At 34.0% G+C, this 15,187-nt stretch overlaps 1 protein-coding gene across 1 annotated transcript in view; it reads left to right on the top strand.

Moving 5' to 3' along the window:
* MCTP2 (multiple C2 and transmembrane domain containing 2) overlaps positions 1 to 15,187 on the top strand; it is a 217,322-nt gene that overhangs the window by 91,638 nt on the left and 110,497 nt on the right. The window contains 5 exon segments of the mRNA XM_079127378.1: positions 129 to 271; positions 1,051 to 1,127; positions 1,639 to 1,750; positions 5,682 to 5,717; positions 13,533 to 13,697. Coding sequence (XP_078983504.1) covers positions 129 to 271; positions 1,051 to 1,127; positions 1,639 to 1,750; positions 5,682 to 5,717; positions 13,533 to 13,697 — 533 coding nt within the window.

The following is a 15,187-nucleotide window of genomic DNA, read 5'->3' as shown; positions in this document are numbered from 1 at the left end:
TTATTTCTGGGTGTGCTCAGTAGACTGTTTTGAGCCTGGGGACTGTGGGAAGCAGCATCTTTACTTCATGGAGATTCTGAGCTTTTACATGGATGTTAACATTCTGTCTTGTTCTTTCTCTTTTAAAGGCACAAGTGATCCATATGTGAAATTTAAGCTGAATGGGAAGACGCTGTACAAAAGCAAGGTCATATATAAGAACTTAAACCCAGTTTGGGATGAGATAGTTGTGTTGCCAATACAAAGCCTTGATCAAAAGCTGCGGGTGAAGGTAATCACAGATGCCTTTCAGATCTCTTCCTGCACCAAAAATATTTCTCAGCAGTTTTTTCATGCCTTCTTAAAAGTTAACTGGCCCTTATTAATTTCAAAGACTGGGTTAAAGTATTAATAATATTGAATGAATTCTTTATACCATTAGTGGTAACTATGTTTCTCTCAAATCAATGAGAGATGCTCTACAGCAAATCAGAGTGAAAATAATCTCTCCATTGATTGTATTCAAATTTACTGAATGTGGAAGAATTATTACTGGTAGTGCAGTGGTGACAGGTACTAAAGCCTTTCTCATTAGGACTAACTTTATACTTAATAGAGTTTCAAGCTACTGGGTGCAAAGCATCAATTGCTCTAACATCTGGGTTAACACTGCATGAGTTGAGTGCAGAATGGGATTGCTATAGAATATTTAGCAAATTTCTTATTTAATTGGCAGATCTACTCACCATGGAAAATACTAAATTTTAATGAGAGACCATTTAAACTAAAGAGAGTGGTACATTGTGCATAGCATTTTAATTCATATGAATATGCCTTTAAAGTCTTTTCTATTGTTGTTTGGCCCATGGTAGGCAAAATGAGCAACACTGGATAATTTTGTTCTCTGAATATGCTTGGCTAAATTTCTCTTTACCTGTACTGTGAGGTTTACTTGAAGGTCTGAAAGGAGGATTTTAAAATTCCTAGCCAATTGCATTTGTTCATATTTAATAAACTTTATTGGTTTATTACTATTTTCACGTGAAATAACCGGCCTCTGTCTTTTGTCAGGTATATGATCGAGATTTAACCACATCTGATTTCATGGGTTCTGCATTTATCATTCTCAGTGATCTTGAACTTAACAGGTATTGTATTTTTACATTTTAATAGTCATTAATGCATTTTAGAAGGAACTCAAGATGATGTTAAGTGGTACTTGTTAATGTCACATAACAAAAATAGGAGCAAATGAAAGAGTTCTTTAAAGTATTATAACTCTCAACATATTTTCTGCCACTTGCTTTCTAGATGTCAAATGGTAGTCAGGCACTAAGCCATTTATTATGTATTCTAAAATGTGTATTGGGTTTTGCACATTCATTTGTGGATATTCAGGGTCATTAACCTAACTTAAAATAAACATGTATATTTTATTTGTGTGTTAGTAGAAGGAGATCAGTTAACCAACTGTTGAGTTAGACAATGCCAGATAATTTTTCTGGTTGTTTGATTTTCACTAAATTTAGTGCCTTTTTAGCATTGCATCTAATCCTTTTCCAGGAATAGGAAACATTTACTGTAAACTCCTGATGAACTACAAGACTAAGTAGTACTGTTAAAAAGTGCTACATTTACTTTTTCTCTGTTTGCTCATAGAACAACTGAGCATATTTTAAAATTGGAAGATCCAAACAGTTTAGAAGATGACATGGGAGTGATTGTGTTGAATTTGAACCTAGTAGTAAAACAGGGTGATTTCAAGAGACACGTAAGTGTGACCTCTTTGTTCTTTTTAAACTTGTTATTATGATTGTCTTTTGGTTACTGGGCTGCAGATAACTGATATTTTTACAGTGATTTTTTGTTTCTTGGTGGGTGGGAAATATTTTTATAGAGTTTAAGTATCTGTCTGTGGTAATACATATCTTTTTTGCAACCCTGAAAAGAAAATCTACTTAGAAATTAATCTCTATTTTAGTTGGGAATATGGTTAGCATTGGTGTTACTAAAACTTACATGCTACATATGGTTTGTTCATAACCATCATACAAAATATGCTTTCATTAAGGGTTATTTAGTAAAGTTATAGGCCCCAGACATTTTTCATTTATGAAAAGCAGGTCTCAGTATTTCATTATTGATTGCATATTATTAAGGTGATTGAGTATACAGATTTGTAGCATTTTTAAATTTCTTTTTCATCCTCTTTTTAAATTTTTAGCTACTAAGTGTTCCATTGGTAGTGCTTTGAGAAAGATACAAATTTTAATATTCTCTGGTCTATTGCATGGTAGTTAATGTCCTACCTATTGAAGATGTCTATAACGTGAACAAAACATTAGACTTTATCAAGATAGAATCAACTGAGACTCTTCTTACGAGCAAATATGTTTATATGAATCATAATGTCATTTTATTTTCAGGGATTATGCATGATAATTCTAAGAATTAAAATAGGACAAAATGCAGCTTTGATTATAATTTTTTGAAAGATATTATTAAAGTCAGCTAAAGTACCTATTTGAAAAATAATAAGATGTGTAACGATTTAGCATGTGGAATCCAGTAGGAAATCTGAAGGCTGTTAATAAATAATGCCTTTAAAACTGTTTCTTGAATTGAGGCAGTGGTTTGCATAAGGAGAAAACTTTATTTTGGCATCACTAGTGATTTTAAGTAACTTATTTAATTTAATATTCATGAATGAATTTCTAGGAAACTCAAAAAAGACAGCTTTAGAAGTAAGAACGCTAGACCAATCTTTTAATTGCCAGAGGTCAACTGAAAACTTGATTGTTTTAAATTTAAATTCCTTATTAATTGCTTTTATAAAATGTGGCACTATTCATATTTAGAATTTCAATGACATTGGTATTTTGTTGTTAAAATATCTTAAACTGATGCTTAAATAAACTTTTCTTATTCCACATAGTGAAGGAAGGTTGTTCTTCTAACTCCTCTCAGTCTTGCTTCAATGTCAATGGGTACAGCAGGTGATAGGTTGCTTGAGACAGATGCCAGGTTAGAATAAACTACCATGTAAATAGGTATCATTTGCCACATGGTTGTATATTCATCAACATATACCTGCTAAAGTTTTCTCAAATATACCTAAGTGGCATTTTTAAAATTAGATGATTTCCTCATAAAAAAAGTTATATATTGAAATGACTACCTTTGTGAATTTATCTATAGTATATTTGATTATGTTTAACAGTCATATTGGCTCTTAAAATACATTTATAAATATTACTAAAATTTGGAATTTTAGTGAAATGACATTTTAGTTTCAATTTATTTCAAATTGCAGGACAATTAACATTAGATGCAGCGTAGATTTGTTTTGCTAAAACATCTCAAAGAATACCTTTCCAAAGTCCAAAAAATATTGCTGTATATAGTTTGGTCCTCCTTTTACTTGACCTTCCCCATCTCCTGTGTTGAAGAATTTTTCAGACTCTGCTCACTTGTGTCCATTCTTGTTCTTTTTGTCTGGCAGAGGTCGATGTACAATATATTTATTTCATATGTTTTTATATTAGAGAAAACCTTGCCTGCTCTCATTTATTTTGACAGGTTTTTTTTTTTTTTTGTATCCTTGATCAAAGTATTACCAAGAAACAGTTAATTGAGGCATAATTTATTAGAGGCCATATGTGATTATTCAACTTACAGTGCATGTCATGGGCCCTTTGGGTATAATAGACAAGAGAAAAAAGTTTGTTGTTTTCACTGAGTTCAAGTTAATAGTTGAAGGAAATTTTATATGGAATTTTTAAATGGGCATGACTAGCCCTTGGGACTGGAGGGCACTAGATTATTTGATCAGGAGAATTTATAAATTTTCTTTTTTTTTTTTTTTCCTTACGGTTGCTGGTAATGGAATCCAGGGCCTCATGCATGCTTGGAAAGCTCTCCACAACTGAGCTACAACCTGCAGTTCTTAAATATCATTTTAATTTAAACTTTGATGTATAAATTTCAGTTTAAATTTCCAGTTTCATACCCGTTTTTTCTTTTCAACACCATTGAGTTGGGTTTTGTTGCTTTAGAACGAAACTGGCAAAAACCTTAATACGTGCAACATTTTTTAATTTACCATTGTGTCCAGGGATTTAAATATATGTGAACATGGTGCAGTCAGAAGGTAAGGTTCTGACTGGAAGGGACTGGAAGACTGAAAAACATGCTCTTTCCTTTCCTTCGAAAAAATAGAATTATAATTACAACAATGGACTCTGTCATCAGATTGCTTGTGTTTAAACCTCAGTACCACCAATGATGTGGAAAAATTCTCAATTATTTAACCTCTGAACCACAGTTTCCTTATGTGTGAAATAAGGATAAGAAGTGTATCTTTCATATGATCCTGAATTTTGAAGTTATCAAATAGGGTGCTTGGCATGCTATAGAGACATTTAATGTTTGGTATTTCATAGCACAGCAGTAAGTAAGGAAGCAATAACAGTCACTTCCCATTGTATCCTGATCTGTTTTGTCTTTTATAATTATTATAAAAATCAAATGACATATGATACATTAAAGGGCCCTAAAGAACCTTGTGTACCTATAAGATGGTAATTAATTTCAGTGGTTGAATTGGGTGAAAATATTCATTGTCATGTTGAGAAAATACCAGGAAATCTGATTTTAATACCCTGATTGTAATATCCATAACCCTGTGTAATGTGCTAAGTGTCGAACTCTGTTTCACCAAGGAAAACATTAGTCACAAAGAATATTTTCAAGTCAGTTCTATGCCAGTGTGTTTTAGTTTCTGGTCAGTTGAGGGTTGGATTTCCCCTAAAGAATATTTATTTTCTGATTTTTAATTTAATGGGAAGACATTAGTGACAAAGTGGATAGGTCATTTACCTAAAGGTGTTTTTATTTTCTTAAGCATAACACTAAATGGGGTCCGCTTGATCAGGTTCATAATTGAGTTGTAATCTCCCAAATTCATCCAAGTTTTAACAACCGGTTAGCTGGTTAACCAGCCAGAGTAGAGCATTGCAGTACATTCTGGATGGTCACAGAAGTGATGAGACAGTTTTGCTGGGAGAGATTTTGATTATAGATGAAATTCAGCAGCCTTAACATGATAAATGAGAGATCAAAAGATAACAGGGGTGAAATTTCTTACTATTCAGAATTTTTTTTCTACCCTCCTACAGTGTTATATTAACTCATTTTTCTTAATTTGACAATAGTGATTTAGAATTTTTTATGTTATTTTGAATATTGTGATTTGTCCTATGAAAGTGAACAGAATTATGTTTTCTACTATCTAAAACTGTGGACAACTAAATATGAACTAACATTGGTCATGGATTTTGTTAGCATATCCATAAAACTACCTGAAGATTTCAAATAGGAGAAATACTTTTGCTTTTTTAAGAGATAAAATTATACTGCCTTAAGATCATTAAAAGAACAAATGTACTAGAGATTGAGAAAAGTATTCATCTGCCATTGCCTTTGCATACAAAATGCTTTGAGAAAATTATGTAACACAACCACATAAATGTAATTTTTCTTTGTTCCTGTTTGCTTAAAAGCACTTTCTTGGTACCTTCAGAATTTGATTATCAATCATCTGTGTGTAATCTGCACCATATATTATTATATTATTACATTGTTATCCATTCCTTTTCTCTTTCATTTTGCCATGTTCACTATTCAATGGACATAATCCATAGCGGTGGTCAAATCGGAAGCGGCTGAGTGCCAGCAAGGTAAGTATGCTTGTTTTTTGTTTAGATTGTTTGGCTAAAACTTCATGCTTGTGACAGACACAAATGTACATATAATTGATATTATCCATCCTTTACTCGTAAAAGCATCCTCTGCCTTTTACTGCCATAATGAATAAGAGAGGAACAACCTTCCTTTAACATTTCATTAAATAAAGGTATATCCAGATGTTTGAACTTATACTTTTTGGAGTGGTGACATTTTATATGTATTGGCCATGTTAGAATTTTACACTTCATTAAACTTGGATTATTTACAATGTAACATGGTTCACTTTAGTCCTTTAGGAAGTTATTTGCCATTAGCTTGGCACCAGCATTAGTGTTATAGGGGCAATGTACAGTTTGATTGAAAGCTCTAAATATATGCTATATTTTATAAGTCTCCATATTTTTTGAAAAAAAGTCATTTTTTGGTAAGAATTTCTTCTAAAGATTTTTTTTCATGCAATACTTTTAATTTATTTACATTACTGGTATCTTTATAAGAAAAATTTATAAATTTTGAATTTATAAAAAAGCATAGGTATATCAAGGTAGGAATGCATTATTTAGTAATTCATTGTCATTCAAGTAGCAAATTTTAAGTTAGGGGACTAAGTATGAAAGTTATTTTATAAATAAACAAAACCCAAAAAGTATTTATAACAATTTAGCAACTCTGCTACTTTTTTAAAGATTAATAATCAATAAAAATAATTCATATTAAATAATATTATATTTCAAGCTGTTCATCCAGTTCAGTTTTTAAATGGTGGTGGAGTGAGTTGCAGATGGCAGGAAGATGCTGCACAATCTCTTTGTTTACATGTATGTATACACACACACACACACACACACACACACACACACATGCAAACACATATCTGCATACATGTGTGACAGCTCTAATTTCTAACCTATCTCAGTTGCCTACTTCTCTATAAAGTAAGGAATTTGACCTCCAGGTCAGAGATTCTGTGGTATGTGTGTGTGTGAGAGAGAGAACAATTATAATCAGTCTTGTTTTTTAAAAATCCAAAGGAACCAAAGTTCTGAAACATACTCAAATATAAAACATTTTGAACATTTTTAAAATAAGTATGATAAAGTGATTTGTTAACCTATCAGTTCACCTGGTTCCTTACACTTCAGTTCTTTTTAAAAATAAATTTAAGAGATGATAAATAATAGTGCAACGCTGTCTTTAAAATTCCTCCAACTTTTGCTTTATTCCTTCATAGTCACTAGAGGGTAGAAGAACATCATTTCTCACCACAGAAGAGAGCCCAGCTCTCGTTCTCAGGATTAAGAGTTTCTGTAACCACCCAAAGCAGTAAAGTTTCCCAGAATTCTTTGTTGAAACCTGACAAAGCAGTATTTTCTCGTTTATTGATTCTGCTGCCGCACTAAAACACTGGTACTGTACATCAATAACCATCTTTAGTTAGGGAGCTTCGGTCTGTGGAAGAGCACTGGCAGTTTGTTGAAGAACATAAAGGCTAGGAAGAAAAATTGTGAGCTTGGGGAATATTGGAGTCTAGGGAGGATAGGAGAGGTTATGGAAGAATGGCCAAAGGAATGAAGAGGGATAGAAAACATGTTGACGGCTTGGATAAAGATATCAAAAATATGAAGGGAACAGAGGATCCAGAGAGCAGTATTTATATATATATATATATATATATATATATATATATATATATATATATATATATATATATATATACTGCAGAGTTGTATCTCAAAACTGAGATGTTGTCTTACCCCCTGCCTCTCAGTCATGGTAGTTTCTAGAATTTTTGACTTCAGTATACTGGGCTCAAGAATGTAATAAATACCCAAACCTAGTATTTATATTTAGTAAGATTATAAATGAATAAAGTCACTGAAAGCTATTTGTGATCTTATTTGTTACATGTCAGTTATATATTTGTAAAGACTTTTTATAGTTATGTTGATTGTTTTGCTTCTGGGAGTGTGCAGTTTTAAAGAAAAAGAGAGATAGTTTTTCGGCTTATCAAAATAATTCGATGGAAACTGTAAACATTCAGATTAATATTATAAAAATGGTTAAAATATCCTGGTCAGCCTTTTTGTTATTTTTTAACTAGAAGTTTCTTTTTTAGGATTTTTATATTAGGTAATATTTGGCATGAAGATTACTTCATTATGAGTATCAAATTTTACTAGTTCTAAAATAGTATATTATGTATAAAATATTGTTTCCTTTTTAATCTCAGTCTCATAGTAGTTTTATTTAGATTATTACGTCTTTTCCCATAACGTCATAATTTTGCATCATCCCAAATATCGCTGAATGGCAGAATTTTGATCCTCTTTCTGTATTGTTTCCTTACTATTCTGCCCCACATTTTGATGTTGGAATTTTGATACATAGAGATTGCCCTTAAAAATAGTTATAGGTTTTGCCCAAAAGCCTTTATAATTACCATTTGATTAGGAATGGGTAATTTGATTTAGAGAATTCAGTGGGATACTGGGATAGTAAGAATCAAAGCTATAGGTGTAGGAAAGGTTAGGCCTCCTGGGTCAGCAGCCGTGACTGCAAACCTTTAGTTCTTGGGGATAAGGCTGGGATTAGGGTGCAAGGAGGAGAGGTGCCCATTGTGCAAAACATAAGCAGAACTCCAGCTCAGATTTCAGCCCTGCACATTGAGTAGCTTGAGAATGAGTCTCCAGCCTGTGTGCTTCTGTTTACTCCCAGTCTTGGACTCGGTGTTTCTTTAATACTTTAAGTAAAGGAGAAAAATAGACAAATGGAACAGAGATGTAAACACAATTGGGACAACACAAAAATCATTATTAGATGATTAACATCATTGCATATGGGCACAACATTTGAGTTTCCTAGATGTCAGAACAAAAAGATAACCTTATTGAATCACATGGCCTCCACTTTTTTCATCTAGTTTTTAATAGTAGGAAATAGGTTAAAAATATTTCCCTGGTCCTAAATTCTGAGTGTCATTGGATATTTATAATCCTTATCTATATATTAATCTTTTCATGGTTTAATTTTTTGGTTTTTTATTTTTAAGGGGCTGAGGTTGTGGCTCAGTGGTAGAGCACTTGCCTAGCACTTGTGAGGCACTGGGCTTGATTCTCAGCACCACATATAGATAAATGAATAAAATAAAGGTTAATCAACATCTAAAAAAGTATTTTAAAAATTTGTTTAAGTGGAAAACTTGAGTAATGACATTCCCTTATAATTTCAAAATGTTAAATTTAAAACAGAACTTCTATAACTAATGTCTTCGTATATACAGATTATTCATGTACTTGAAACTGTGATAGTTTTCACCTACAATTATAAATCTCATCTTCCATGTTCATGCACATGTGGGAAATTTAAAAGGCTTTCTTTTTATCCTTATGCAAAGATTTTTGTGTAGTTCTAGAATTTACGGCTACAGGAGCCTCTTCAGATGATGTAAAAGAGCTGCCGAGGAGGAAGATCTTGTCTGGGAGCCTGTTCTGTGGTTGTATGGATCTTCTCATGTCTTGCTATAAAAGCCGTTGACAAGGAACAGTAGTTTTACATGTTGAAAATACTTGAAAGAATATTTCAGTGAAAGCTTTTATAGACTGAATGTTTCCCCTTCACTTTTCAAAACAATGATCAGCAGAGTTGGAATCCTGCTTTATCATTCATTTTTCTCATAGAGTTTGTTCATTTGTGTATGTGTTTGTTTTCATTGAACTAATCAGTAAGAGTCAATATAGGATGTGTTGGCAATATGGGGACACTGATATTCTTGACCTCGATTACTGAGAGGATATGTAAATTACTAGCACAATATTTGGCGCCTTGTATGTACACCCTATTCACTGTCTTTTTGCTTTCCATTTTCGGATTTTATTATATGTAAGGAAGTATTCTGGATAATCATCCCATGGTTTTTAGTTACCATCGTCAGCTGAAAAGTGTGGCACAGATGAATGTAACCTTGATATCAATGACTGCAGAATGCAGCACCAGTTTCTCGTTCCATCCTTCTTTCTGAGTGTTTCTTTACTCCTAACCTCTCTACCCCTCAGGACAGATAGGAGGCACTGAATTGTCCTGTCCATTATCCCTGGGTTTCTTCCACACCAAGAAATTGGGCTATTGGAATCTACATTGCCATCTAGTATGCCTGTTAGCACATAGCCCCGAATAATGTCTTTTGCTAAGCTGCAGCCCATTTTGTTTGTCCTTGGAATACAGTGTGTTTGCTGTTTTGATCATCTGTTCCTAGATCACAAACTTTTGAGGACTTAGAATGAATCCGTCTGCCTACTTGAAGAGAGTGGAAGCTGTATAGCATATATTTCTAGTCCCCATCCCATTCTTCCTATCCTGCCTTCACTGTGGTTTGTCATGACCCAGAGGCAAATGAATATTTTCAAGGTTGTTTCATGTTTATGAGAGTCAGTATGCCTGTAAGCTGAATATCATGCCTTGTTTCCACTATTCATAGCTAACCTGTGTGCTTTACATGGAAATCACTTTTTCTCTTATAAGAATGGGCATCCATCTGATGGGGTGGGGGCTGAGGAAGAGAGCACATGAATGAATGAACATAGAAATAGCAAAAGGTTCTGATCTCGTGGGAAGAAGGAGAAAAATAACAAAACCCTGATGCACTATATTTCATCTGTTATGTCTGCTGAGGAATTAGGGTCAGGACCCAGAAACTTTGCTCTATCTCCTGGTGCTTGTTTCAGTTCAGTTCAGGTGGAGTGGGCTTCCCCTGTGATGGGTCATCTCCTCTCCTTTCACATCCCCAGCTGCAGTAAGATGACAAATTTCACTTACAGGTGGGGGCACAGATATGGAAACCTGAGTAATTTTGCTAACTGAGTGAATGCAGATGAGTCAATTTATTGTGGGGACAAAGAGTAAAACAGCAGATTTTGCCTGCTGGCTCTGTTACAGCACATAGAGAATGGCCCACCCTGCCCCTGTCCACAGACTCTGCTCTTATGCCTTCTGCCTCATCACACCTCTCGGGGGTGCAAGAGAAATGTTAAAGTAATTAGTAAACTTCTTTAAAACAACCCCCCCCACACACACACACATACACCCCCACACAGAGAATATGTGACACAAATGAAACTATTTTGAACAGAGCCTTATAATGGCATTTGCAGAAATATTTAGGGTGAAATAAGTAGAATAAAGGTCTTATGTCCTTTACTATCTGTGAACTCTGCAAAAATTTCTTTTCTACACAGCCTTTAGGAAGGGGGGGAAAAAAACTTGGACACAGAGAGCAAGTCCATCAGATCAAACATGACTGCATTAAATACAAAAATGTTCAAAGTCCGACTGAGATAGATAAAGGCTTTGATGGAAAGTGGATATTTCCCAGGGACATTACAAGCAATAATCCAGATGTTATGGTGTAATGCAACGAGTGTCCATGGATAGATCAGGAGCTCCAGCCAAGCCGCGCCTGTATAGGCCTCAGCCTTGCCCTCCCATGCTGTTCCGCCATATGGAACCTATCTCTAGGCCCCCTTAATAACCAGCTTTGGATTCCATTTTCACAGAGCTCATAGAGCTAAGTGGAGCTGTTTTATGGACAAGTTAGATAGAAGCCTTTCCAAGATAAACATCCAATTTGAAATTAGGACATACCAAGCTACAGAATTATTTTAGGGCATATTTCATGGAAGTGCTGCCATTTTTCTTAGGCAATTGCCAGACTGTAGGATGCCCTTTGATCCTGTGTGGACATGACTCCCTATTTTATAAAAAGGATTTTGAAATAGTTGCAGTGCTTAGGGAGGAATATATCTGTCGGAACTTTGAAGCATGGCCGTGGGACGGGTCGTGCTGTAGCTTGTTGGCTGGCAAGTCAAACTTTTAAAAATGGGGATTAAAAAAATAGGAAAAGAAGAAATTGCAGCAGGAAATATGAATCAAAATCTCCTTTTTGTCTTAAAGGTAGAAGTTTTTGACCCATGTGCTTATGCAAGCTATAAAATATACTAAGAGTATTTTGCAGGTATATACATATCTGTGAATGTAAACACATGTATGTCTGTTTACACATTATGGTGTGTTATTACCAAATATAAATTCATTTAATTTTAACTCTTTCACAAACTTTTATTATTGAATATATTATATCTGAATCATGTTTGCTAATGGGAGTTGAGAAAGATTTATGTATGAAGAGGACTTTTTTTTTTTTTTTTAAATTCTTTACCCATTTGTCTACCTTCTTTGGAATCAGCAACTCTAAATTGTGTATGTGTGTGTTTGCTTGTGCACACGTGTTTTTCTGGAGAAAAGCAGCATGGATAAGAAGTTTGGAAAACTTCCCTGAAAAGTATTTTGCTCAAGGTTGTCATTAAATGATCAGCAAAAGCTCTGGTGTGACTGTGGTGCATAGTTTATTGAGATGGGGGGATGACGTGGATTGGCTGAGGTAAGCTGGTATATAATTAACTTTGTCCTGACATACCATTTATTGTGATAAATTGTTACTAGCTGGTGTCCAAGAAAATTGGTGTCCAAATGATCTTGAAGATATAGTGAGCGAATGACAGGAGTGAATATATAGTATTAGAAATTCATTGCTTTACTATGATGCTGAACACCGTTTGCATTCCTTAGCCCATTTATTTCTCTTTCAAATAAAAAGTCTTCACTTGTGCCATTTCTCTTATCGAACATAAATGAACACTGCCAACTCAAAGCAGCATGTGGATCAGATGGTGATCCTAACTCAGACAAGGCAGAGAAAGACATTTTCTGGACATCAGGGAAATGTGAATATGTGCAGGTTATTTAATGATATTGAGAAAATTATGGTTAATTTTGTTGAGAGTGATCATGGTATGATGATTATGTAAAAACAAATATGGGTTTAGCTTTAATATATTTTTAACCTGAAAAAAGTAATGGAGGGAGAGATGAAATAATGTAGGCAAAATGTTGAATCCTGTGAATAAATACATGAATATTAATTATACTGTTTATTCTCTTTACCTTTGTGTATGTTTAAAATTTTACATAATGAACATTAAAAATAAATAGAATGTGGCAATCATCTTTACCATTTAATAATAGGTATGTTTGCTTTTTTTCTATATTCTGTTCAAGTTATTTATGAGTATGCATAAGTAATATAATTTAGTAAAAGAAAAAAAATAGGTTAATAGTTACTGATACCCTCCTGGGTCCAGCTACTATAAGATACTTTGTGCATCCTCCTTCCCACCCCACCCCACTCTATCCCACCCTCTAGAACTGCAAAGCTCATTTGGTCATCTAGGTGACTACAAGCTGAGCTTAGAGCTGTGAATCTTGGAGAGGTATAGGAATTTCCAATATTGGCCCAAAGAATAAGGGAACAAGGAGACATATTCAAATATAGAGGATAAATCCTTAGTCATTTCTAAGAAATATATCCAGTGATATCATGTCTCCCTATCATGCAATGCCTTTTTCTGATGTCTGCTGTTCTCCAAATGCCTTTCTTCCCTTCCCACTATTAAAACAATCCAAGGCCCAGTTCAAGCGTTCCTACCAAAGAGCACATCAGAGTGGGAGAGCAGACCAGGGCCAAATCAAAGTGTTGCTTATGCTTATCCTTTGCTATACTGTGACAAGCCCAAAGCTGCAGAAGCAAGCCACATAACTGTGACTGCAGGACTGAGAAATCAAGGAATAGTGCTTCTCCTCAGGCAGGGAATAATTTCATAACCCAACACTGAAAGCTGGAATTCCTAAAAGGGCCAGGATCACTCCCAATAATTATCAGTATGTTTATATGTCATCTTTATTTTTTGCTCTAGTCCTCTTTGATACGCAATCTACGACTATCAGAGTCATTAAAAAAGAACCAACTCTGGAATGGAATTATAAGTATAACTTTGTTGGAAGGGAAGAATGTCTCAGGAGGAAACATGACAGAGATGTTTGTCCAGTTAAAACTGGGAGATCAGAGGTATAAAAGCAAGGTAAGTTATACCAATGCACCAATGAAGACGATGTCTTTCAGAATTAAAAAAAAAAAAAAGTTAAAAATTGTTTTTCCACTGTAAATTTCACAAAAAGAGAAGTAACTTATTTTTAGCTCTCCTAACTGTAAAAAGGAGCATCACTGAAAACAAAATAGTGGTGTAGATGCAGTCAATTATTATAGTATTGCTTTGATTGCTTAGTGTAATTTATTTTAATATAATAATTCAAAACTAGAGCAAGTTTTGAGTCATAGCTTTGAATGCATGGTTTATTTTCATTTTGAAAATAAAATGTTTCATAGAATGCAGAGGAAAAAAAGTTGGATGTCTCCAAAATCCTGTATAAATAAAATAGCATACTGCTTGATATCTGGATTAAAATGAGATAACTGAATAAATTTCTCAAAATTATATACCCCTTTGCTGTTTCTCACTTGTTAGTCTTAACACCAAGAATAGTTATCTAAGTGCTGCTGATTTTGATGTGATTTTTCATAAAAATAGTGTACTAAAGTATTAAAAGTGAAAGTAATGGCATTTTTAGCTGTCTTTAGAAAGTCATCTTATTCTGCAAATTCAAATTCCATTTAAGTTTTAATCTTAGTAATTTGGTGTGGATTTTATTTCAAAACCATAGTCTCTAAACCATGGAAATTAATTAGTTTTACATAACTGTCAGACAAGAATATTTCCTATGTTTTATAAATTAAAAGAGCTAAGGTACTTGGAAGTTATGTCACTTGTCTAATGTCACATAGAAAAAAAAAAAATCAGTGGAAGATTTTGAAAATAGACCCTAGCATATTTGCAGTCTGGGCTTTCCATCATCGAGGGCACAGAAGAAACAGAAAACTTGGAAAATGATTTCAGGAGGCAAGAGGTTGTCTTATGTTACAAAAATTTCAGTGCAAAATCCAATATTAGCCATTTTTTATTTCAGCACAGAGGAGTAGCAGAATAGGCCCATGTTGAAGAATAGATTATAAGGATTGTGAAAATTTGAGGGTGAGTTATAGCAGAAACATGCAGACAATTATTTTAAGCAGGTAGTTTTAGGCTGCACTTCACTGCAAGTCAATCTGGAATAACCACATTTCTCCACTAAGATTCCTTTAGCCAGCCAGGGTCAGGCTAAGGATTTATGGGAAATTATTCATTCCTAGGAACACAGTTCTTTGGACTAAGGTGAAGTATAGAATTAGTTCTATATTTGCCTCATTCCCCTTTGGGGAACACTACATATAATGTGTGGTTCTAATAGATCTTTTTTTCTTCCTGGTTTCCAAATTCTGTGATCTGATATCATATATGTGATGTGAAAGCCAGCTTAAATAACTTCATGGGACATTGGCTGCACCTGAGATCAGAGTTGCCCATGTTTTGCTCATACATAAATAGTTGGTGCTAGAATTTAGTAGTTGATGCTGTGTCCCTAGAGCTGACACTCCGTTTCCAACATTTTTTATTTACAGTTTGTTCATAAAATG

This window comes from Sciurus vulgaris, assembly GCF_902686455.1.
Source record: "Sciurus vulgaris genome assembly, chromosome: 2".
Taxonomy (NCBI): domain Eukaryota; kingdom Metazoa; phylum Chordata; class Mammalia; order Rodentia; family Sciuridae; genus Sciurus; species Sciurus vulgaris.
Note: the sequence above shows the minus strand (reverse complement) of the source record. Positions and strands in the feature narration are given on the sequence as shown.